Genomic DNA, 26,057 nt, shown 5'->3' on the forward strand with positions numbered 1-26,057 from the left:
AAAAAATAATAATAAAAAAACCCCCTACGATTTCCATAGCTGGAAAACATAAGTTGCTTCATATTTTTTTATTATTATACTTTTATTTGAATTGAAGAAAGAGCTTGTTTCTTAAACCAGCTGCTTAACCCAGACTTGAATTTTAGTATTTAAGATACACTAGAAAGATGAGGAATTTGAGAAGTCTTACCTGCCTGGTGTTTTCCCAGCTTATGAAAGTTTTGTAACCATTTCTGGGTTGCTTTTTTTCACCTTAGGTCAGTACCCATGTTGTTTGTGGTCAACAAAAGATCATACGTATCCACTCCTTGCTGATATACCATACGTGGGACTTTATGGTTGCACTTACTCAAAGCTGTGCCACAAACAACCCTGTGGTGACAGGCCTGTGTGGTAGCAGGACAAAAAGAGAAGACTTTAACTGTTTTCAGGATGTGATAATTTTTCTTAGGTTTTGATGGATTTTAAAGCAAACACGTGCTCTACTTTTATGTGCAAGAAAGTTTTTCATTGGTACTTCTGAAAGAATTTCCTTGGGGAAGGTCATTCCTTCTGAAGCCCCACAGTCCCAGGTCTAAACTCTCTCTGAACACAGCAGGAAGAGAACAGAGATCTTTCTGCTGGCTGTCCATATCCCCCCAACATGCTCCTTGTTTCTTACATCATAAAAATGGTTCACTACGATACCAGGTAGTTTCAGTAAAACATTTAAATTTTCCTTTGTAAGTCTGATTTTAGAGGAAAATTCGGATTGTAAACAACTGCAAGAGAAAAGTTGTAAATAAAGGTTTAAAAAGGCTATAATGGAGAGAAAAAAAGCTTTTCTTTTTTTGGTAATACAGTAATTTTTAGGAATTGGCTGTTGCATTTATTTATAGCAACCAGCGGTAACCTTATTCAGAGCAAACGTCTAATAGAGAGGTTTCTTTACTCCACCAGAAGGCGTTTCTTGCCCTCTTCCCTCCCCAGGACCCCAGCCTTGGCATCCTTACTTGACAGGCATGCTTTCTGTTCTGCTTTTGCAGGAGGCTGTGAGGGCTGCTGAAGATGTCCGATAGTCTGGATATTGAAGAGAAACCTCCAGCCCCACCGTTGAGAATGAACAGCAACAATCGCGATTCTTCAGCACTAAACCACAGTTCAAAACCGCTCCCCATGGCCCCTGAGGAGAAGAACAAGAAAGCCAGGCTTCGCTCCATCTTCCCAGGAGGAGGGGATAAAAGTAAAGTATCAGCAGTGTGAATGGGTGGCTACGTCTCTGTTTGCTTTCTGTTGGTTGGTCGTGGCCGTCTTCCTGCCGCTGTTTTCTTTCTGTTTCAGCTGCAGAATCTGGTAAAGTCCTTCCAAAGCCTTCTGTGCCAAATACTCTAGTAACATGTTTCAGAAGAGGAGGAGGTGTTCAGTCAGTTACTTTGCTGTCTTGGAAAAGCCAGTAAAACGTGCACACATTGTGGGACTTGCCTTTTAAAAATAACTTTATAGTTGAGCTGGGGAATCCTTTCCTTTGGATTTTGCTTTGCATTTGCAGTAAAAGCAGAGATGAGGTGGTGTACTTTTGAAAATACCTTTGCAGAAATGAAAGGCAACATGCCTGACACTCTGGGGGTTGTTTTAAATGCACTTACATTCCAGGAACAGGAACAAGGCTCTTGCTTTTTGCTTTTGCAGTGAGAGTGGATGCAGAATTGGCTTGGTTTAAAACCTGCTAGGTGTGGTTACAGCAAGAGTCTTTTAAATGTACAGGAAACAGCATTTCAGTTCCCATTCTTTGAAATGCATGTGCAGAAGGGAGTTGGTTTGAGTTAGTGTATTTACAGAATTCAGGGAAGAGATCTTTTTTGTAATGCGGTAGGAACTGGTGGGCTTCACCCACAAGTGCTGAGGGAGCTGATGTCTTTGCAAGGCCACTCTTGATTATCTTTGAAAAGTTATGGTGACTGGGGGATGTTTCTGGTGTCTGTAAGACAGCAAATGTCACTTCTGTCTTTAAGAAGGAGGATCTGGGGAACTGTGGGCCAGTTAGTCTCACCTTGGTCCTTGGGAAACTAGTGGAGCAAGTCCTCGTGGAAACCATTTCCACACACATGAAGGATAAGAATGTGTTTGGGAATAGTCAGCACAGCTTTACGAAGGGGAGTATATGCTGAGGCATACTGACAGCCTCCTACCACGAGATGACAGGCTTGGTGGTGAAGGGAGTGCAGCGTGTTGTTCCTACTTTAGTAAGGAGTTCAATGCACCTTCCCATAGCATCCTCACAGTCAAACCGATGAAGTACCATCTGGATAAGCTGACAGCGAGGTGGACTGAAAACTGGCTGAAATGCTGGGCTCAGAGGGTTGTGACCAGCAGCATGAAATCCAGCTGCATTTTAAGGGGGATTCTGCCTTCAATGTGTGTCACTGTTCCTCCAAGTGGAGCTCAGAACTAAGGAACTGCGGTCATTCCCTTGCAGCTCCAGCTCACCGGCACTGCTCGTGAGCCTCTTCCATGGGTCACGGGAGCAGCTGGAGGTGGGTCTGGCATTCTGAACTCCTCACTGGCAGCAGGAGGCACAATTCCAGCCCCATTCCTCCCCTGGTCAGGTGCAGTCCTGATGCTTCCTCTCATGCGAAGGCTGTGGCTGGATGGGCCCGTTCCTCAGGCAGACCTGGCCTAAGGTTGCTCTGCAGAGTGCTTCCCAAAATGTCCCCTTCTCAGAGCAAAACTAATTTTCAGTTGATTCTTTTTAAAGGCCAAAAGTAAAATCTCTCCCTGCTTGTTTAATTCCTGGGAGGATTTGGATCAGTTCTTCCCTGGCTGCCAGCAGGATGGTATCACGCCTCTCTGAGGGAACGTTTCTTCGGTAGGAGGTGCAGCGTGAAGTGCATGCAGAAACGGGGAGATCCAGAAACAACCCCTCCTGGAAATGATCAGTGACATAAAAAATGTAATTAACACCAGTCAGAGCAATCTTAAGAAACATACAAGTACCATGATTTTAAATGTGACTGTGAGGCAAGGTAAGCTAAGGGTTACAGCTTGGTCTTTGTTGGGTGGAATAATAAATGGAGGAAGTTTAGCTTGGCTGGCCAAGCCCCTTCAGGTCACTTCATCTCAGGGTTGGTTTGTGGGTCAGAGTATCAGCTGGCCTGTACGTGCTTCACAGACTGTGACACATTTTTGAGAGTCCTGCTTATAAAGCTGAAGATGATTGATGTGGCTGCTCTGGGCTGGTGCAGTGCTTGCAGCATCTCACAACTTTATATTAATAGTCCACCACTGGTACTAGCGAACAGAGTATGAAGAAAACACCATGACAGAGTGTTTCTGTCTGAACCTGCAGGAACTTTGTCTTTCACTTGCTTGCCAGACAGGAGGGATGCAAGGATGGATATGCTGCGGTGTGTTCTCTCCATGGCAATGGTGCATGCTGGGACTGCTGTGCTCAGGGAACAGGAATCTTTCGTAGTCACTCTCCTGTTGGAATGTAGAGGTTTCAGTTAGGGTTTGAGCACTTCTTTGTTTAAAACCCTGTTTTGGTAAGCTGTGATGACTCTCTGGGACCTATCTGTGCTTCTGCAGTTGAAACAAGCCACTTAGGCATTAGTGTCTTGCTCCTTCCCATAGCACCTGACCTCCTGGCTGTCCTTGGTATAGCTCCTCTCAGCCTTGTCTCTGGGATGAAGTACCCCATTTCCTGGGGGCAGGAAGCCAAGGCAGGCAGCTGACATACGTTTCCGGTGTCATGTGGGCAGTCTGTGTGGAACAAGGAGCTGAACCTGTTCCCCCATAGCTGAGGCTGAAGCTGTGAAATTGGCCTTCCTTCCTCAGAGCTGATGATGGTGATGGGAACTGTGGTGGAGTTCATAGCGTTAGTGTTTCCTTTCAGCAGCGCTTGTTACCTCAGGAGAATTGAGAGCAGAAAGAAATTACTTGCATCCTTCTGGTTTGATACAGCCTTGTTCTTCTTTCATTAAACCACCTGTAATTGCTGTGCTATGAAATAAATTAATACTGTGTGTGAGCTGGTGGCTCCATGAAGGCACTGTAGAGCATTCAACCTAAAGCAACGTGAGGGGAGGGCCCACCACAGCTCCGATGCCCCTTTCAGCTTGAGAGGGTACATCCTTGTCAAGATTTCTGGGTGAATAATGGTACTTCCACGGAAGCTGCTCTAAACTTAGCTGCAGATGGGAGCGGCATCTGACCTTCACTCATCTGATTGCCTCCTGTACAGAAAAACAAGAGAAGAGGGAAGGAGAGAAACCCAGTGGGTTAAGATTAATGGAGGAGAAAGAAAAGGACAAGGCTGCTGCAGTAGGACAGGAGGAGCAGGGCAGGAAGGATGCTGGGAGGGACAGTGGGAGAAGGGATGGAGGAAAGAGCAGAATGTGATGAGGAGGCAAGCAAACAGGAGGGCATAAGCGTGAGGTCAAACCCTTCCTTCTTCTTTGGAGAAAAGCTATCAGTTAGCTGGGTCACATTTTGCTCCCAAACAACTGCTTTGTTAACATAATAATGATGATGGTGATGCAGACTGCGTGAGACCAAACACTCTTTCCTTGGAGTCTTTTAATCTGTAATTGCTGCTGAGGTGGTGTGGGTGACCCTCATGGCTAACTGCTGTGCAGCAGGAGTGTATTGCGAGGGGCATTTATAAGAAAATCAAATAGGAATGTCCAGGATAAAACCCTCAAATCCAGTCAGTCGCTGCTTCAAGTCAGTTGTGCCTTTTCATATCATTTTGCCAACTTATGTGAAATAGAAGTGATTTGAGTTGCAGGGCACAGGGAGAAGTGTCAAAGCTTTCAGACGGGAGAGGGGCAAGGGTGTTGCAAGATGTTTAATTCTGTATTTAGTTCATAGTTTATCAGCATTTGGACCATAGGTTTATACCTGCAGTCTGGTAGGCAGAGGTCCCTGAAGCAGATGTGCCAGATCTTGGGGAATGAGCTGGAACGCTTGTCCTCCAGCAGAAGAGGCCTAAAATGGACAAGTGCTGCTTTTGATAGAATGTTTTCTGTAATGCCTTATTTTGCTTTTAGATTTGGCTGTTGCTTTAAACTGAGTTTGATGATCCTTTAAATCTAATTTTCACTGCATATGCTTGGAAACGATGAGGTAGGAGAAGCCAGTTTTGTTGTCTGCAATAGAAAGCTATATGTGCTGAACGGGGGTGACATCCTGTAACTGGCAACATCTATCCTGAAAGCTGAACAACATAATCTTAGAGATAAAAGAAGGGGGAGAGCATTTGCATTTGTATTTGATATATTGCTGCCATCTTTACTGAATGCTAAATGAAAATAATTCATCAATTAACATTGTGCAGGGGTGTGCAGTACAGACAAAAGGTGACAGTGAATTATTTAATGAGGATAAATGCAACAATGCAGAGAAAGGATTAAAAACATCCAAAATCCTCTAGACTATAATTATGAGGAGCAGCACATCTTCCAACTAAAGGAGGCTGGGAGGCAGAGTAAGAAATATGTGCAAAGGGAGGCCTTGTGGAGCTATCTGTGAGCAAAGACAGACCCTGGGCGGGAGGGGTGCTGATACAGGGTTCAGCCTTTGGATGAGACCCCTAGGTAAAGTTAGGAAGCTGGCAAACGTAATACTAAAACACCAAAGGAAGATGTTAATTAAAAGTCTGTGAGCATAGTAGTGCTTTATGTTAGAAGGCTTATGTGCCAGAAGATAAATTCAGCAAAGCTCCATCCTGGTTGATACTGGTAGAAGGGGATGCTTGCTTTTGAAATAAGACACGTGCAGGCTTGTCTTCATCTGTTTTTGATGTGCATAGCATGACTGTCACTGGTGCTGCAGGGAGTACAGGACCTGAACAAACTGCTCCTTTCTCTCCTGTTGATGCATAATTATGGCGTGTGTGTTCGTTTTCATATTCCCGTTAATGTATGGTGATCCGCTGGCCTTTAGAGATCCTGATACAGAGTATCGTGGTGATAGGCGCAGCATAAACCTTTTGTGTATCTCTGGGCTTTTCACAACTGCTGGCGTGAAGTCGCATCACATCACGTCTATAGAGCCAGCCTGCTCAGGACCATGGTGAGGGTATGTAAACCAGACACGCATTAAATGGGCGAGAAGGGCAGCAGAGAGAGGTGGGATGCTGGGGAGCAGAGCACTTCCTTTAAAGATGTGACGTGGTGTGACCTTTTTGTATCCTACATGAGCACTTTATGCATGTCTTATTTCCTGAGTTAGCGTTAATAACTTCCGCATACTGCACGTGGGCACTGTAACATTTGTTCTGTTCCAATCATTTAGCATTTTTCCATTGAAATGACAAATGTATTTGGTGGAATGGCAGTTGCCCTCTGGGCTGTTCCAGGTGTACCACTGGCACTAGAGAAGATGCTATAAATAACTCTGTACTGTATTATTCAACCATGTGGTAGTTAGTCTTGGAGCATGCTGGTTCTCCAGGGAAGCCAAATATTTCAGGTACCTGCCAGAGAGATGTTTGAATGTGGGTTTATGCTGTGTTTATCTGGGTGTTTGGGAGTTGTCCAGAATTGGCATTATTGTCACCATTTTTCAGAGAAATCTCGCTTGAACATGGATTCTTGATGCACCAGAATGAAGGCAGCTTCTCACAGCCTTTATTCCACTCACTCTTTATCAGGGTCAATAAAACTGGGCTGAAGTGAGATTTGTTGATAGTAAAAAGCACAGGAGATGGATGACCCGAGGGATGTTACTTTAAAAAGGTGTTATAATACAAGGGAGATAAGAAACATATGCAGATCGACTGACTCCAAGTCTGTCCTTCAGTAAGGTACTCCACACTCTGTGAGTACTGGTGGAGTGATTTAAAACCAAGGAATTCCTGGAAACTAATGAAGTTTGGGTGTTATGGTTATTTGTCTTAGTTGTGAGCTCAGATGAAGCTTTTCCAATGGCATTTTTTGCTGTGCAGATTCTGTGGTTTCTAATACAGAGCTGCTGCTTCTTCAGCCTTTTACTCAGAAAGGTGTCTTCTCCTGAGCAGCCTGTTTTCACGGAACTTGTAGGAACCTGGTTATGTTAAGAAACTTATCTCTGATTTGGCTGAGTTTGACACTAGGTCCAAAGTGTGTGGAGGAAAGACACACATGCACACAGGCGTGCACCTGCATGTCCTGGGGTGCTTCTGCAGGAACCCACAGAGCAAAGTCAAACACGAGTCAGTTGCTAGATATGGAAAAAGTGACGAAAAAAAGAACTGCTAATAGCAATCGTACTGGTTAGAGATAGCCTAAGAAGGCTACTTCATGAACAGCTTGCTTTGACAGCTGTGACACTCGATTGGAAGAAACACAAAATGAAATGACACCTAGATGTTCCAGACCTTCCCCCACAGGGCTCGACAGTTAGGCTGGTGGTGTATTAGTTTGTGTCTGTTTGTCAAGTAAGATGGGCGTTAATGATTTTCTGCTTCTGAAATGCTATTTTGCGAACACCTGACTGTGAAAATTTTTGAATGAAAAGCTGTGCAGAGAATAAGTGCGTGTTAACGTTTTGCCTCTAGCCAACAAGAAGAAAGAGAAAGAACGTCCTGAGATATCTCTTCCTTCAGACTTCGAACATACCATTCATGTGGGATTTGATGCCGTCACTGGAGAATTCACAGTAAGTAACTGCTGAATTGTGTGCTTACCAGAGATTCTAGTTTCTTGATGGTCAAATAGCCTCCTGTTGCCAGAAACGTCAGATGACAGCAGTCAGGCTGTGAAGAAAGAGACTTTTATTTGCTGGGCTTAGGGTTTGGGGTGTTTTACTTCTGATTCAGGCTGCTTTTTTTTTCTCCAAGGATTGTCAGCAGAGTGTCTGTGGAAAATGAAATCTTGGAAGAATGTAGGTGTATGCTTTTACCAGTCCCACAAGCTGCTACAGGGCTTGGTTATTCAGTGTCTTTGGAAAAGCATAAAAAACCCTCACACATGTACATAATATATGTCTTGCTATGGACAGTCAGACCCAAAGCGCAAAGTCCAGCTGCTCTGCAGACAGCCCTTGGAGACACCCAGAAAGAGGCAGCATTGTGGAAGTCCATTCATTTTAATTTAGTGTCCTTCAAGATACGTCCATAGACTAGGTGACCAGACAGTTCCTAGCCTTTATGTATCAATAAAATAGTAGTCAGCTTTTTCTACTTATATCATGACAAAGCGTATGAAGTGTTGAGAAAAATGAGTCTGATGGAAGCTCCTTGAAGTGTGCAGGGGGCTTCAAAGCATTTTCTCTCAGACTACTAGTTAGGTGCTGAAACCATTAATCCTTAACTCTAAGATGGCCGTAAGCTTACGTTTGGTTGAGCTGTGGAGGTGAGAGGAAGCATTAGCAACTCTGTACCATCAGTAGTACCCTGTGAGCTAAGTGGTCAGACTGTGTTATCACCATGTGTCAAATGGTAAAGTGTGCTAGTACTGACTGGCTGCATACACCAAACAGGATGGGACAAATCATTTGCCTGGGCAAAGGATGGTTAATTTTCCGAGTGTGAGCCCTAAGTGTGATCTCTTCATCACTTCCTACTTTGATTGCTCCCTTTGCTCCTCAGAAACATTTCTTGAAGCTGGAAACTTTCTGTATGCTACAGTAGCAATAGCAATAACAACAATAACAATAGAAGAAAAAACCACACATTTAATGAAAGCATGTCTTCAAAAGAGTAGTGAAATTGAATTATCCTTAGTAATTAGGAAATACAGCTACATTGAAAATATGTGGATTACTTAATTAGCCTTTTTAAAATAGATGTCGCTTACAAAATCTTACTTCAAAATTTCTGTGCCAAACCCTAGGGCTTGATTAAATGCTCGTTTTAAAAGCCCGGATGTGGTCATTTTTCATCAGAAACTTAACATAAAGCTTTCAGAATTGTGTTTTCCCTACTATCTATCCTGGTTTTCCTCTTCCCCCACCCCACCCCCACCCCCTGTAGTCACTTTATTGTTCAGATTAATCTTCAGTGCCATTCTCTTTGCCTTGGTATCATATTATACATTCTGTTACTTTCTGCTTTCGTTTTCTCCCTTTTGTGTTTGCATCCCTTCTTCTTGTCTAGCTTTTCTTTCCTTCCTTCTTCATTTCACTGTTCTCCCCACTGAATGTTCAGTTGTTCTTATTCTATATTTGTTCTTCCTTTCAGCCTTCTGCCTTTATTTCTACCCTGTGCTTCAGACTTTTTCCTTCTGGCTCAATGCAAATGCGATGGGTCACAATCGTGGTCTCTCGTAGACTAACTGGTGGTGAGGATCCCAGTTAGTTTCACGTCCCTGCCAGCTGGAACAAAAAGGAGGGATGTCGAGGTTAACACACTTCAGTTCTAAGCACAAGCACTCTCTATCAGTACTTCAGAGATCACGGTTTGGATTGATTTGAATGTTATTATTATCATCCGGTGTGTCAAAACAGTCTCTAGCATCAGAGATTTTTTTGTGGGGGTGTGTGTCAGATGCCAGCAGCACAGGTCCTGGACTTTTATAGAACAAAACGATTGTGCGTGGCTAAAGATGTCCACCTTTATTGCTATAGCACAATTTTTTCTTAATATCCTTCTCCCTTTCAAAACAGTGGACATTAGACGGCTGCTGTTTTACAATTGCACAATATTTCTACAATAATACTTGTTCCTACAGTGTGGAAGTGCAGTGCTGTGGTTTGAGAAGGCGCTAACCAATTTGAAACAAACCAGAGGGACAGGTGTCGTCCTCCATGCAGCTTGCCAGGGTAGGACTTAACACTGTAGTCCTTAGTGGAGTGAAATGTCAAAGCAAGGGGATTTTTGTACCATTAAGAACTAGCTATCAGCTCCCAACTAACCCTAGATGCGTTACGTTACATGAGGCATGTTTGATTTGTCCCAACCTGGATACAACCCACGTATCAGCTGGGTAGCCATGTGGTAAGTGTGTCCTGCTGAAGGGACTGCCACTTGCCATATCATGTAAAAATATTCCCACTGTCTAGTGATCACACCGTCTGTCTCTTTCAAAAGTTTGGAAGTGCCATGGGAATGTCCAATAAATGTGCAAATATATATGGGGTTTGGTTTTTTTGTTTCAGATTATTACAGTTGTCATGCCAGTAGCGTCTGCTCCACTGGTTATGTGCATTGCATTGGGCCATTTTCTGACACCCCCAGTCACCCCCCAGATGCATTACCTGGTTGCTGTTAGTTGCATCTCCAGTCAGTTGCATGGTCTCCTGAGTATCCGGCTTTCAGGCTTGAGCACCAAGCTGTGTTGTTGCTCATGAAATACGTTGTATCTCCATTTCACTGTGCTTGGAGCAACCGCATTCGCTAAGAAGTAGGGCTTTTAAAGCTCAAAGTGGAATTGGTTGGAAACTGTTGGGTGGGAGCATGCTGCTAGAGCTTTATGTTGATTTATTTTGAAGAAACAGTTGCATTTTCTGAATGGAGGAAGAAGCGTGGTTTGCAGGGCTTTGGGGAGTGCGTTTTGTAAGGCATGCGTTTTTGAAAGAGTTTCCTGATCCCTAGTCTAGAAGGAAATGTGGTCACCCACCAAACTTTTAAAGTTTCAAGATTCTGACATTAGCAAGTGGGAGAAAGTTTTGGCTATAGATGTGAAGAAGTTGCACACTGTTAATCGAATCAAGCATTTCTTTAGAATTGGCCTGATTTTCAGTCACACATAGATTGTTTCTGTTACAACAATACACGACCTCCCAGTGTGAAAACCGAGTTGGACCAGCTGCTTTTTCCACTGCACTTTGACTCGGGCACTGGCCAATTGTGATCTCAGGGCTGGAGAACCATTGGAAAAAACCTGGTGTAGAGCCATTCAAAAATGCTAACCTGGCTTTCAAAACTAGACAAATAGCAAAAGCCCGGATCTTTCTCTATTATAACTTTTTCTTTTTTAATGAAGAAAAGAAATCATGGGTAATTTTTCCTCAGTAATGTATTTTTATGAGGGAAAGAAAAACTGATTTATAAAAGAGAGGAGGGGGAATGATGCTTCCAAACTTTGGAACAGTTGTGATTTTTCCGTTTTCCTAAGCCTGCCTTCCTGTAGCCTGTCCACCACCTAATCTGTTTGGTATCTACCTCGTAACTCCCATTTTAGATGGGACTTCCCCATTTTGGCCCATTGGTTTCTTCCTACCACCTTCTAAGTTGTCCCACATCCTGTTTTAACTTTCTTTTCTTTCTTTATTTACGTCCATTACAGCCAGATCTCTATGGCTCACAGATGTGCACAGGGAAGCTCCCAGAGGTGCGTCACAGGCCCAAAAGAATCTTGCATCAAAATGCTTCTTTGAGATGTCATAGCACTGCAGCAGCAGGTTGATGTGTGTGCAGTAGATTTGTTGCTTGGCTTATCCCACTTTTTTTTCATTAATCCTAAACTTTGGAGGCCCATGTCACACATTGTTTTGTGGAGAACTTCTTAGGCAGAAGCTGTATTTAAGTGTTTACCTAGATTGGGGTGGCACCAAGGCGAAGTGTAAATGTACTTCAGGTGTAGCTTTTCATTCAGTAAGCCCTAGAATTCGCTGATAGATGTTGGCTGTGCAGTAAATGGGGAAAATTACAGGCTTTCAGATTTAGGAAATTATACTGGATATTTAAAGCAATTTTTCACCGATACAATTTCAATGCAGAGTTGCGGCTTTCAGCAATTGGATCAATTTTCAAATGCCACCCTCACTCATAAGATGTCCTAGAATTCATCCAAGGCTTTGGCACTCTCAGCCTGTTTTTGGAGTCCCTGGTTTCTGCATATTTACAGTAGAGAACCTACAGCGCTACAGGAGCTCAAGAAAGGAGACATCCTTAGCAGCAGTGGTACAACTCAGTGTTACAATTTTGAGAATTTAAATGCAGATTCTTAACCCCGCAGTGTTCCCTGGTATGCTGAAAATGAATTGTATCAGGGTGGGGTTTACCTTTCAATCGGACAGCAGCGATCATTTCAGCAAAATGTCTTTGTGTTATTAAGCATTAAAAATCCAGTGTAAAGCTCCTAAAATACACTGTGTTGTCCACAAATTTAGAATAGTCTTGTTATGTCTGCACTGAATCACCAGGAAAACAAGCTAAGCCTTAAATCATTATTTCATGGAAGAGCAGAGTTGATTTAAAGATGAGTTTCATGCACTTTTTTTCCTATCACAGTCATAACTTTCTTTTCTTTTTAAAGTTGGATCCTGGTTTTAGCTCTGTATTTTGATAGAGAAGAGAATGATTGCATCTAACGTATAAGCTATTAATTTTAATCGTAAGGTGTCAATCAAAATTTCTGAAAAGTAATCTTACAGGTAGCATGGGATCTTGGTAAAGATCTGTGAGGCCACAGCTGTTAAATATTCTAAATCTGCGTTCTTTCCACTTGACATCTACAGGGCATTCCAGAGCAGTGGGCCAGGCTACTACAGACCTCCAACATAACTAAACTGGAGCAGAAGAAGAACCCACAAGCTGTCCTAGATGTTCTCAAATTTTATGATTCCAAAGAAACAGTTAACAACCAGAAATATATGAGCTTTACGTCAGGAGGTAAGTAGATCTCACTGCGCAAAAGGGAGCGTCAGGCCAGAGTTCAACATTCAAGCGGTCAAGAAGCAACCTTAAAAAATTCCACTTTGTGGAATAGTCCTGAAATGAATTATATTTCTCCTTTTGTCCCCTAAATGTCATTGAAACTGCAACTTTTCTTTGTCAGTTGTTTTTAGAACGAAGGTCATGTTTACTTTTTCTTTCTTTGCATCCGTGTTCCTTCTCAGTGTTCACAGTGGGGTGTAGGCTATACTTGTTTCGTGCATTTTGTGAGTTGCTCTTGGATCCTTTGAGCAACAGGTTATGGACTATGGGGATTTTTGGTGATCCTTTGTGATACAGGAGAATTTTCAAGGGTTGTTTTATGTTACTGGTGGCGAAGTTGTTTGGTTTTTTTTACTGTGCATAAATTCGCAAACAGTTCTGGAATGGCTGCTATTGTGATGTCAAGACATGTTGCTCCAGTAGGATGAGATGGAATGCTGGGTATCCAGGGCAGTCTCTGCTGCTTACTCATTCAGGGAAGAGACTCATTTAGGTGTTCCTGTCCAAATTTTTCCTATTATTTTACTTTTGCTGGACTCCACAGCCAGGCTGGTGAGACACCTAGGAAGTAAGTAGAGGTTTTTACTAGGTGTGGCATATCTGGCCTTTGTATCCATGTGTTCCTTTGCTATTCCTGGACAACTGAGTTGTTTTAAACAGAAATACTATTAAGATACCATTAGTTTGGTAAAGCTCATGTTAGCAGCCTCAGCTAATAAGGGGGTGTCCCTGTCCAATGGGGTATGGACAGCATTTGTAGTTTAACCTGCAGTGATTCAGTTCCCTACGCGTAATAGCATGTGGCAGTAGGATCTGTAATTTCCTCAGGTTGCTGGTTCAGCTAATACAACTTCCAAAATGAAGACTGGGACAGCTTCTCAGAAGTCCTCCTGAAACCTGTGCAGTTATCTCCAGAATTGACTAATGCTTATTTTGACAGAAAGCATATTTTTTCTAAATTGCATAATGAAGAGATTTGACTGTCTAACATGATGCTTAATGTTTCCTAAAATAGCACTTATTTTTGTGATGAAATGCAAAATTCAAAACAGTTAATGTATGCTCCTGAACTCAGGAGCTGTTACTGTGCTCTCAGAGTAGAACTGCCGCAGCTAAGGGGGGTTTGGGGGAAGCTTTTATGGGGAAATATTTTCAGCAAGCTAAAGAGAATCAATGCATGCAATTTATTTTTCTTTTTTTTTAAAAAAAAAAAAAAAAAGCTGCTTTAGCTCTTGGGCAGAACAGAACTATTGACTTTTACAGAACAATTTGCATTTTCATGACCAAGTTTCTATTTGTTTTGTTTACTGGCAAAACAGGGCAAAAAAATAGGCACAAGAAACTGTAGACGAATAACTTAGTATATTGTCCTGTTATCTTGCTTGCTATGTAAAATACCTGTTGCTGCTGGAGGGGTGTTGTGAAAAAAAAAAAATGCTATCTGTTTGGATTTACTTGTTCTGTGGGATTCCCCACAACAGGCAGTTTTGTAACAGCATCTGGTTAATTTTCCCTTGCACATTGCAGATAAAAGCGCCCGTGGATACATAGAAGGCCATCCTTCGGTGAGTGTGAAAGTAACCTTTTCCTTGCATAGTGTGTAAGAATTGTGGAGCAAGCTTGAGCTTTGCCTTTTAGGATAGAGTGCCAGCCTTGTAGGCAGAGAGAAAGTACGTTTTAGTGTCTTTGCAGTGGAAAAGGAATCACTGACTGTTTTCTAATTTTCTGTTTAAGGACTCTTAGATAGGTGAAAGTCTGGTTTTGCAGACAGAAGATTGCTTGCTGTTCTTAGCCATGGTGATACATAATTCGCAACAATATGCAGTACTGTCTAATTAGCCCATTTTAATTTAGTTTTAACAACTAAGAATCTCCTCCTATTAAATTTTACCATTTATCATTAGTACAGCTGAATATGTAGCTGAATATAAATAAGGTTATAATTGATATGTAACTCACTGGAACCATTGAAAGAAAGTTTTAAATAATCATCCACTCTAATTAATACTGGATTGCCATAGCAATCCCAGAGATGTAGTCATGACAGCGTCATTAATGTTGACCAGGTTTATTAGTGTTAATGTTAATGCATTAAATAGAAAATGACTGAATGGGGGTTTGGCCTTTATTTTCAAGTGTTAAGCAACTTAATTTTAGGTTTGTGATTGCACAGCAAGGGCTGTGTATAATGAAATGGAAATCATCTTTGAATATTCACACTTCAGATTTTCAATTGATGCACTTTCATTATCTTTAATAAAATCTTTAAAAGGAAGTTTGGGGTTCGCCAGAGTGCAGTAAGTCTTCCCAATAGTTTTTCCAGTGGGTATGGACACATCGGCAGCTACTGTGGTATTTTGTTCTGGCAGACATAGGTGGTGAGACAGTCAAGATGTCGGCTTTCAAAAGTTACCGACTCAGAGGATGCTGCTTGAATGTTATAGCACAGGGAAAACAACTCTTGACAGGATCAAGTAGTCATTGGAATGACTTTAATTTCATTTTGCTCCTTAATGGGAGTCTTGTGTTAAATAACATTACATTGTATATGTTCTAGCTGCACAATTTAATGCTGTCAGACCAAGCTGGGAGCCCAATGGAAAAGACAGTTACAAGAATTGGACATAACAGAAGTGTGATTATTCCCTTGGTTATTTTTCCCTTAATCATCTTCTGGCCACATGTAAGCAAGGTGCTAATGATGCATAGAAAGCATCTGACGTAATGTCTGACAAAGTAACATTCACCTTCCCATTAGGGCACCCCTTGCTTGGCAGAGTTGGCCCTTTAACTGGTGTTTAGGGTGTCTGATGTATCGTTCCCTGCTTTGGCTGGATCAGTAGCCTGTCACCATCTACCTTTAAAAGCTGGGCAATGGAACGGAGCCTCAGAGAAAATGCCAGACTCTGCGTGTGTGTATATGACAGTGTGTTCAAGTACAGGTGACTTAAGGCACTGACACAGCCATCCATACAGTAACACACAGGCGTGAAGATTAGGTCTCCCTGGACCAAGTTGGTGCCATTTTTGCGTTATCTTTAAAAGGTAATGCAAATGAGATGTGAATATGTAGAATAGCGCCTTTGATTTGCTTCAGTTCTCCAAATGGCTTGTAGCTAGCTTTAAAGCAGCAAACACTTTACAAGACACCTTTTCATTTATTTTTTGTTTCCCCAGCAAATCTGTGACATGATAGAACCCCCTGCTTTGAGTAGCCTCTGGGACTGGGGGGGCGGGTATCGATGCACCTAACTTTAAATATCTGCGCTGTAGACTTCAATTTGCATGTAGACAACTGATCAGCCAGGCTTCCCTTGCCGGCCCTGTATTTGCAGTCTGCCTGAAGGTTGACTGCACCCTGGCAGTGGCTTTTATTTTCTGCTGCCAGTAACGGGAGCCTGGGGGAGCAGTCAGGATGCCTGCCTGGCAGCTCCGGGCAGGTCGGCAGGCTGAACCTCGCTGCTGAGGGCTGCGCTCGCTCTGCGGTACCGTTGTGGTAAGAACAGGCAAACCGTGAAAAGCTCAATGTGTTCACTGACGATTAGGTAAAGAGGATGGTGCTGAAAAAGATGCTGCTAAACAGGCAAATTCAGTGTGGTGGAAGCGGGCAATATGATTATTCCGCGGGTAAAACAGTAAAGAAACAAATAGCCTTTCTCTCCAAAATCAAATTCCCAGCAAGACGATGAAGGAGGCTTTGCACTTCGAAGTGTGTTAATTAACCTAGCCAGTAGACACCTGTTAGCTTAATTAACTGTTACCATTTCTGTAGACACAATGCCAAAGCAATTAACCAGCAACTAGATGTGATTTCTAGTGATATATTCAAGTATTACGTTTTGTGAAATTAGAAATTGACTAAGCATGGGAATGATTTAGTTGTTTTTAGCAAAAATGAAATACGCCAAGATGAATTAACAAAACAGCGTGGTAATTTGTAACCTTTAAATTGTGTTGTGCTGTGTGTGAATTAGAACTGAGGCTCGTAGGACTGTAGGCACATCTTGATCGGTTTCTGATGTCTAAGCAGACTAAAGTTGTGGGTGATTATCGAACCTCCCAAATGCTGGAATGGTGACTGTCACTCAAGCTACTGTCTGTCCACAGAGCACAAAAACAGCATCAGAACCCCCGCTAGCTCCCTCTGTTTCTGAGGAAGAGGATGAAGACGATGAAGAGGAAGATGACAATGAACCTCCACCTGTAATTGCGCCTCGGCCTGAACATACAAAATCAGTAAGTCCCAGCTTCGGTTAGCGCTGTATTTGATGTCGTTCAGAGCTGCATGTTTCTTAGTCGGGCAGCACTCGCCATTTGGGGATGAAGGCTGAGGGTTGGAGTCCTACCATGACATAGTGTTTCACCCAAGCCACTGACAGCAGAAAAATCTGGTTTGAACTTTCACATTGAGCTAGGAGTTTCCTGTGATTCTAATAGGGACCATGAGTTTGTCTTAGTATCAGGTAAGAAATAGCATTGTGTCTTTTAATGCCACCGGTGTAAAAGTGAACAACTGTGTCTGAAGTATCTGTGTAAGCTCTCTGTCATCAGTGGAGAGAGTGGTCATCAGACACAGTTCATGCCCTCGCAGGATACGTAGGAGAAACTGTTCCCTGGGAGGTACCTGTCCCTCTCCACAGACTGTGTAAGGAGCTAGGAGAAGAGCTTAGACTACACCTTCAACTTTTACATGAGTGGAGTTTGGTGGGAAGAACCCCACGCAGCTAGGTGTTGTAAAGAGAAGGTGCCTGAAGGACTGGAACACGGTTCCTAGTGGCCACTCCCTGAAGGCTGGGACACTGGTGAGAAGGCAGTTCAGCAGTCGTGATCAGAAGAGGGAAATGCTCCCTGCTTCTATTCAGACACGTACCAACTGAAGAGTCATTTTGTTACCCCTGAAAACACATGAGCATCAAGGAACAAGGCTCTGGGGCCCTGGCCCTGGCCAGATCTATTTCTGTGTCCTTAGAACGCAGTAAATTCATTGTTTCAGTCATCTTTCAGAAAATTAATGAAAATTGAAAATGACAGTGGCTGTGAACTTGTGTAAAACTAGCTTTCATTTTTGCCTGCGTCATTTGAGAAGTGGACAGCAAACACAAACATTTTAAGAGCCCTGGATGTGGCAGACAGCATCTTCCTAAGGCTTTGCATTTGTGATAGGATCTCAGGGGCATCTCTGCAAAGCACCTTTCTGACACAAAATAATTTCTTGTCACAGATCTACACACGCTCTGTAATTGAACCTGCCGCTGCACCAGCACCAGCTAAAGAAGCCACCACTCCTCAACCTGAGAACTCGAACACGAACACTTTGTACAGAAACACAGACCGGCAGCGAAAAAAATCCAAGATGACAGATGAGGAGATCCTAGAGAAACTGAGTATGTTTTCTGCATTTCTTGTGTGATAAAGCAGTACCGCATGCGTGCCTCGGGATTATACGTACCAAGTGGTCGTCCTCTCTTTAGTGGCAGTCACTGACGACTCCCTACACAAAGTGTTACTGTGGGAGCGAGAGCACGCTTGGGGTATTCCTCCTGCCTCTGAGGGCAGCTGTGACCGGGGTGGATGTGCCTGAGCTTCCTTCTGTGCTGAAGGCAAGAGCAGAGATTGTTTCTGGTTGAGCAGAAGGCCGTGACCTAGTGAATGACCTAGTGAACTCCTGTGTGCCGATGGACAAATTGAACAGAGTATTAGGGTTACTAAATTCTCTTCACACTCCTGACTTTCTCACCAGTCATCAGAACCAAATTATTTTCCAGAAATGTGTTCGAGTTTTGGTTGTTTTTTTTCAGTTGGGTTTTTTGTTGTTGTTTTTGTTTGATTTTGGTTTGGTTTTTTACCAGTAGACATCTACAGCACTACGCTGTTGCCTTCAGCCTGAAGGAGCTCTCCTGCCTCAAATATTGTATTGGTGCCAATTTTATGATTGTTGTTACTACTAATAGTTTTGCTAATATATTTGAGTTAGTTTTTGTTAGAAGTCTACATTTTTGTCAGAGAGAACTCCTTTGAAGAAACATCAGTTGACACCATGGATAGAGAGGAAGAGGTGTTTTCAGTGTGTCCTCCCCTTCAACAAAAAAACAGGCAATTTTATAACAATCCTTTTTTTTTCTCTCTTTTTTTGTCTTAGCATAAAACTGCACTGCAAGCATTTCTCAGGAGCCAGCCTCCAGCACATTCCCTGTATATTCCTCAGACACGTGGCACTTTGTCATAGCTGCTTCCCAGCCAGTTAATACTATTAGAAACATTTGGCCCCAACCCCCCGTGCAGATCATACTCTAGGATAACACACCAAGTCCTTGTGGTGCTGCGGTACAACCAGTTTAATCTGCTTCTGGCATGTAGTAGCTGGCAGTGCTGTGTTCTCAGATAATCAATTGTTAGGTTCATAACATAGTGAAGTTTACTCTGTGTCTACCATTAACTGTTAGGACAGAAAGTGGATTGATCTACACTTCCTTGTGTTTGATCTCAAAGTCAATAATGGTCCGTCTTTAATGGGGCAGCTGTTTGTGAAGGGGTGCAGTCTGCCTGTGGCTTCTTCACAGTGGTTGTCGGTGCTCATTCTTGTGCTACACCAACCTTTTTGTCGTACCTGCCCCGCCACTGATGGCTGGTGTGACTGCAGAGGCTCAAGCCTTCCTTAGCTGAGAGATTTCAGCTGCCTGTGTAGAGTTTTTTGCACCCTCAGCAGGTTGACAGAACTATAAGGAGCTGTATGCCAGTGGCGTTAGGGTCTGTCCAAGGGGTAAGTTCAGTAGCTTTAGCTGAGAGCACACTGAAATAAACTCCAGAGCAGGCAGTTAGTTACCTGCAGGTATGTAAGCCTGTAAAGGGAGGAATTGTAGCTTCTTCAGCTGAGGCTAAATGTTTGAGGCAGGCTTTCGCCGTGAGATCGGTAGGTACCCTGCATACGTGAACGTACGTACACGTGTCGTTCCTTCACGCTTCTGCGTATGCCAGATGGAGGGCTGAGCCCTTGAGTTATTGTGTGTAATATCTTTGAAATATTACATGCTTTCATGCTTTTTCTTTCTTAAGAATTTGATACCAAGTGAGCAAGGTCTGAAGGTCTGCCTTGGGCAAATTGTGATGTGGACAGTGAAAATCTTTTTGTGCTTTCTTGAAGCTATGTGAAAACAGGGGATGATGCTTTTTTGTTATAGACCTGGGGTAATTATATTTAAGAATGTCGTGGTTGTTTTTTTACTGTTTTGTTTTGTTTTAACTTGTATGACGTCTCCATCTTGCCTACTTCCCCCACAAGTGATTTTATGCTACTTTTGGAAGATGTCCTCTGCCCTCTTTTATTTTAGATTGCTTTCATAATTCTTTTTGGTTTGAAATAACTTGGGGTTTTTTAGAGCCACTTTCATTGCAAGTTTTACTAGGGAGTAAAGCCTGTAATATTGAGATAAGATCAAACAAAATTCTGTCTGTAATGAAATCACGAATATGTTCCACTGTAATTACAAAACAGAAGTGGCCCAGTTCTGCTTTCTTAGCCACTTAATTTAGGACTCAATAAAGGAAAGTGCTTAAAGACATCAAATTGCTGATAGGTTTATCTTCTGTCTGGAGTAGGGAGTGCCTCTCTGAACTGGAGGCACGTACCAGTGACTTTGTTGATTTTAGTGCTGTCATATTTGATGTGCATTGGCTTAAGCACAGGAAACCAGCCTCAAACACAAACTTGTGAAAACAGCTACTCATGTTTTGAGGGAAAACTCCAGAAATCTGAACTGCAAAATCTCTGCCAAATTGGGAAGAATCTTTTTCAAAATATTTATTACGCAGTCTTTTTCTTCTGAACTTCTATGAACTTCTGATATCTGTTGTGATAGATACATGGTTCCATTAACTGGCTGAAAATAGCACCTAGCCAGACACCGACGGCACAGCGTTTTCCCTGTTACCCAGCCCAGAGCAGGATTACGGCCGCGTTTGGTGTGGTACTGCAGAGTCTCAGGGGGATCCCTGTCTGGGGGACGGTTAAGCTCAGCAGTGTGAGCAAGGGGGTATGCTTTCTCGTCTCGCATCCCTTCTTCCAGTCAGTTAAAAAGGAGTCCCGGAGTCCTCCGGTCATGTTCTTCTTGACTGAAGAGTTATCTTTTAGTGGAGACCCGCTACAGAGAAGCAAAATGAAAGCTTTGTCTTACGGGATGTGTTTCATTGAGACGAAACTATGAAAAGTTAACCAGGTCATGAAAGCATTATGTCCTTGGCTCAGACTCAGACAGTCCAGTTACTGTAACCCTTGCAGGCTGGCACAGCAGGGCAGGACAGCTTCAGGCTACTCGAGACTGTAGCATCCTCAGCCAGCAGGCAGGCGCTCGCACTGCCATCAGCAGTGGGCACTGGAGTCTGGGGGGGGGGGGGTGTGTGTGTACTGTGGGGCGAAGGAAACCTCTTCTCCTGCAGCTCCCGTTAGCGATCTTGCCAAGGCCAGCAACGTTGTTGTAGCAGGGAGTGTACCAGATGGTGTTGATGCCCCGTTTTCTTGCCATGCTGGCAGGCAGGATGCCTGGCTAGGCATCCAGTCAGATGCCCGTTTGGATGCTAAAGCCTTTTGCTCCAGAGACATGGCCTGGACAGGGGAGAGATGCTTGTTACTACTTACAGTGAGTGGTGCATCACCTACTCTTGTTTTGGATGCACAGATGAACAAATAAGTACATGTTTGTATTTGTGATACAGGAATATTGCCAGATCAGTCAAATAAAACATGCTGCAAAACATTGGAAGCCTTTCCTCCTGAACTAATCTTCTTAACGTGTTTGTGATGTACGTTCCAAGTTAAATCTTCAGAAGTCATTTGCATTGAGCCATCACCTTAAACGTCATTGTTTGTATTTTATCTAGGAAACTACCGGACCAGAAAAAACAATACTTTTTTTTTAATTATTCCTTTGGATTTGTTTTGAGTTTATCAGTTTTTGGCTCTTTCATTCCGTGCAAGCACAGTGTCCTGATTACTGCTTTCTTTCCTTCCCCTTCACACTGCCTACACCTCTGAGTGGGCAAGAAGCCATCAAGCAGCACATGCTTTAATTTTCACCTTCCACTGGCACATGAGCTCCACAGTGGCTGATGGAGTCGGACTGTCCCATGCCCTGTGCCGGCCGCTGGCCCAGCCTTCCCACTGCTGCAGCGCAGCCCGGCTGGCCTGGCTGCTCAGTCCCATCACCTGTACCCATGAAATTATCAGCATCTCATTTGTGCAGCTGCCTGTGTGAGGCTTCTGCCTGAGGAGTATCGCTCTTGTTGCCCATCGTGGCCCTGCTTGTTTGTGAAGATCAGCATCTGTGCAGTGTTGAGAGTGCAAGTCAAATGCTAGTAACTGGTCCGGGTCAGGTTGAAGACAGGCAGTGTGGTCCTTAAAAATGGCACAAGCAAGGTCTTCAGAGCTCAGCCTGGTAATAAATTACGGGGGGTCATAGTTCTTAGAGCCCCATAATTATTGATTAGAACATGAGATGCTGTTCTTGAAAAACATAAAGGTCTTCTTTTGGCAAACAGCTGAGAGATTGAGAAATCCCCTTCTGGAAACACTTTGCAATATTCTTCCTGTTCTGAAAATGGCACGTATTCATAAAAATTGATTCCAGAACCCAAGGTGCATTTCATCTTCGGAAGTATTGAACGTTATGTTGAATCACACAGAGTTATTTTTCCTAAGAAAACAAAGGCTATGTTGTTCCAGCTCTCATTAATGTTTATAGACAACAAACACTTACTTGCATTGGTACTTGTTCTTTTCTAATATCTGTCTCCTGTGAATGTTTCTCCATGTTCTTCGTTTCCTGTCAAGGTAACTCTCCAAAGGACTGTAGAAAACCAGTCTTCGTGGAGGCTGGCTGTGCTACAGAGCTGCCTGTGGGGTGTTACCCAACTGACTACAAACAGTTCACAACCCCAGACCATGGGGCTGCATTTCTGACCTGCTGGAAGGTGGTACCTCTGTTTTTAAGTGAGCATCTTTCACTTTGTTTTTTTCAGGGAGCATTGTGAGTGTGGGAGACCCTAAGAAGAAATACACTCGATTTGAAAAAATTGGTCAAGGGTAAGTCTAATCACAGTTGCTTGTACAAAAACATGGGCCAGGTATTTTGCTGTTGTAATATCAGGTGTGAAGTTGGGCAAGCTTCAGACATGTTCAGACACTGAGTTTAGATTCTCCTGTCTCTCAGTATTGATCAGAATTTACGACTTTGGTAAGAAGGCATTATCAAAGACAACTTCATGCTGGCAATATCTTGCCTGCAGCAGGGAGCAGGATCTGGAAGATCTACTGTCCCTCCAGTGTGTGGCATGTTTGCTTGTTTTCTTATGAGGAATCATTTTTGTATGTTTCAAAATAATATGGCTACACTACAGAAAGGAGAAAAATCTTTGTTGCCTAAAAGAGCAATTTAACACCTGATAGTTGTCAGATAAATAACAGTTCTCAATAACATTTCTTTCAAATATTTTTGCTTAAAAAAAAATACTCAGTAATCAGGATTATAACCACATAGTTTAGAAACTGAAACCTAAGGTTGGATGATAAACTCTCTTTTCTAGCAGAGGTAGTTAAACCCCAAAAATTTAGTAACAAATGCAGTGGATCACAAAGTACTTCATTGCCTACCTGATGGCAGAGCACTTGTGGATCCTGCAGGTTGTAGGCGTTTACTGAAAATAATCAACCAAGCTATTCCCTTTTGAAACCAAACTTTGCTTGCATTAGGATTGATTTGAAATATTTCCTATGTGAGGAGGCAAGAGCAAAAGAAATTAGATCAAAATTAGGTGTTTGACTTGCATTTTAAATACGGATGGATTCCCTGCTTGGCACAAGTTTCCTTGGCTGCGTTGTAATTCCAGGAGGGCTAGTGCTGTTTGTGCAACACCAGGATCCCGCTGCTGTCGGTGTATGACAGGAGCTGTTTACTGACATCAGGAGATACTTCTCTGCCTGAACTGCTTGTGAGGTTTGAACTCGGGGTAGCATGTTGCTGACCTAGAACTGACATGTACGGCGGAAAGCCAGACACACTCGTGCTCTTTTCTCCGGCAGGCTTTATCGCAGATGTATCTTGTTTGGTAGGGCACTTGTGGGACCGTGTTCCTGCTCCATTCATTCTGTAAAAACCCTTTCTCAGATTCCAGCTTGCTTTCTACCCGAAGATTTGGTTCTTATTGTCATTCGTAAAGTGTCGGTGGACACTTAGAGCTGTGCCAGTCTCCCCTAAGATAAGTGTCAACTGAAGAAGTGAGAGTCAGAATAAACATGTGTGTGAAGCAGATTATTGCTGTCACCATGAGTCTATGACCATCACCCTCACAATCTTTTATTTTGACAGTCCTAGGAGTGAGCTTGTACAGAGGTGCCTCAACAACTGGTGGAAAGACAAGTGGCTAATTTCTGGCCTGAAAGGGTATCTAGATTGATTTCCTCCAGCTTTTAGTACAGCCTGAAGATTGCACGCCCTTCTTACAGAGGAGCGCGTGTGCTGCCGTAACCAGCTCATGACTGTAATGCTGGTGGTCAATTTACAGTGATGGGGAAAGACCCTAAAGAAAAAAAAAATCATCACAAAGGTAATGAAACAGGATGAGGAGGAGGGACCGGACTGCTGCATGGCTGGGGTTAGCGTGTCTGTCTGCAGCAGGGCCGGGCTGAGGTGCACTGCCTTGGATGCTGCTGATGTGCTTAGTTGATGCAGGTGCCAGCTCCTGAGCTGCCTGCCCTTGCAATGAGTCGGGTACAGTTACGCCAAAGGCACTGGCAGCGGTGGAAGCCAGTAGGTTTTTAGTAGCTGCTAACGAGAGCACTGCAAGGCAGCAGGAGAGGTGGCTGCCCAGAGAACTGCAGGTAGAAAGCAACTTCTTACTTGGGGAAAAGCAACTTGGCTGGCACGTAGCACTTGGTGGCTTCACGCGGCTGGTAAGTTAAGAAACAGTGGGATGGCTGTACAGCCACTTTGCAGTGAGCGGCAGCCAGCAGGCCTGTGCTGAGGAACAGGTCAGCTTCAGTGCCGAGTCTCTGGCTTGTCATCTTTCTCCAGCTAAGGACTGAAAATGCTGCTGACACCGAAGGAAATGTAGTTACCTGGTGCTTGACAAAGAGGCTGTGTTTGCTCAAACAGTGTTAGCTCTTGCGAGAAAGACAAATTATTATGGAGCTATGAGCAGCCTGGGTTCAGGTTGGTTTTTCTTTTTTAACTTGTACTGCTCTGCATCACAGTGACACAGATCTAATTGTGGGCCCTGGTACTTGCCTAACTGCGTTAAAACTAAGATATTACAGAAGCCTTTAAAAGTTCGATACAGATCAGAAATTATAGTGGCTTAGAAGTAAAAGTTTGTAATGCAGAATCGCAGAGCCCTTGCAATTCATTCACAGCTTTATTTAAATTACTCACCTTTATCTGAACTCTTCACAGATGGCCTGGAGCATACCAGAAGCATCCTAATTGAAATACCCGTTTTAAAATAAACCCTGATAGGACTTTGCTGAGGAGATACAGCACGGTATTAGCAAGTCTGAATAAATGGTGTTGGCTTTTTATGCAAACAAATTGGATTAATCTGGACAATTAGTCATAGGAAAATGTATTTGCATTTATATTAAAAGAATACATAGCGTGCCCAATGAGAACATTGTTCCCAACACAGACATACGGTCTCTGGTGCCTGTTGAATTAAAATGCTTCAGAAATATTTCAGCCTGCAGGTAAACAAACAAGCCGGGGGATCACGTAAAAACGAGCAAACCGATTATGGCTTTTTCAGTCAGTGGGACACTTGCTGGATGCACGTTCCCGTCTCTCAGAATTCCCACCCTGCCTGTCCCTTGCCTCGCTGCCAGCGCTGGCAGTGTAAGCCTGTGGTCAGAAAGAAGCCCCATGAGGGTTTACAAGCCTGCAGTTGGTTTGAAACCCAAAGGGATTTCCTCTGATCGTGGCCTTTCCAGCCCTTCACGTCATTACAGGGAAATAACCTCTTCTAACGAGAGGCAGGTGGCAAACCAAGTCCCAGGCTGCCTGGTCTGCAGGTGAGCGTGCCACTTAGTTCTGGTGGCTCTGCAACAGCACCTGTGTCTGCCACAGAAGCCAGACACAGACACCACGAAGGGTCCTTCACGCGTGTGGCACACCTAAGGGAAGAGCTGCTGACAGCTCTTGGCAGACAAAGAAGCTGCTTAAGGACTCTCTGTTTTGAGTAGTTCTCCGTTTGTGTGTGAAACAAAGTATCTGCCTTTAACCTGCCTTAGCTGGGACCTGCCGGGCTGGCTGGAGAACAGTTTCCTTGCGTGCCGGAGAAAGCTGTGGCTAGATTCTTTCCTCGACTGGCTGTCACAGGTGTTCAGGTTCTCAGAAGGGCTGGGTGGTGTTGCTCGAGTTTTACAGATAGATTCAAATAAGAGGTCTGAGAAGGCGCAGCTGGACTGTATGTTACGTTCCCTGGGGAAAGCACACGCATGCACACAAAAGGGGAAAAA

General features: G+C 43.5%; 1 protein-coding gene across 4 annotated transcripts in view; it reads left to right on the forward strand.

Annotated features, from left to right (window-relative positions):
- Positions 1–26,057, forward strand: part of PAK3 (p21 (RAC1) activated kinase 3) — a 198,821-nt gene that overhangs the window by 159,535 nt on the left and 13,229 nt on the right. For all 4 annotated transcript variants that reach the window (XM_056359511.1, XM_056359514.1, XM_056359512.1 and 1 more), the window contains exons 2-8: positions 1,026–1,222; positions 7,517–7,617; positions 12,361–12,514; positions 14,087–14,124; positions 16,667–16,795; positions 17,781–17,943; positions 22,571–22,634. In XM_056359511.1, the coding sequence (XP_056215486.1) occupies positions 1,048–1,222; positions 7,517–7,617; positions 12,361–12,514; positions 14,087–14,124; positions 16,667–16,795; positions 17,781–17,943; positions 22,571–22,634 (824 nt within the window). In that variant the 5' untranslated portion in view covers positions 1,026–1,047. The remainder of the gene's footprint in view (positions 1–1,025; positions 1,223–7,516; positions 7,618–12,360; positions 12,515–14,086; positions 14,125–16,666; positions 16,796–17,780; positions 17,944–22,570; positions 22,635–26,057) is intronic.

This window comes from Falco biarmicus, chromosome 14 (genome assembly GCF_023638135.1).
Source record: "Falco biarmicus isolate bFalBia1 chromosome 14, bFalBia1.pri, whole genome shotgun sequence".
NCBI lineage: Eukaryota > Metazoa > Chordata > Aves > Falconiformes > Falconidae > Falco > Falco biarmicus.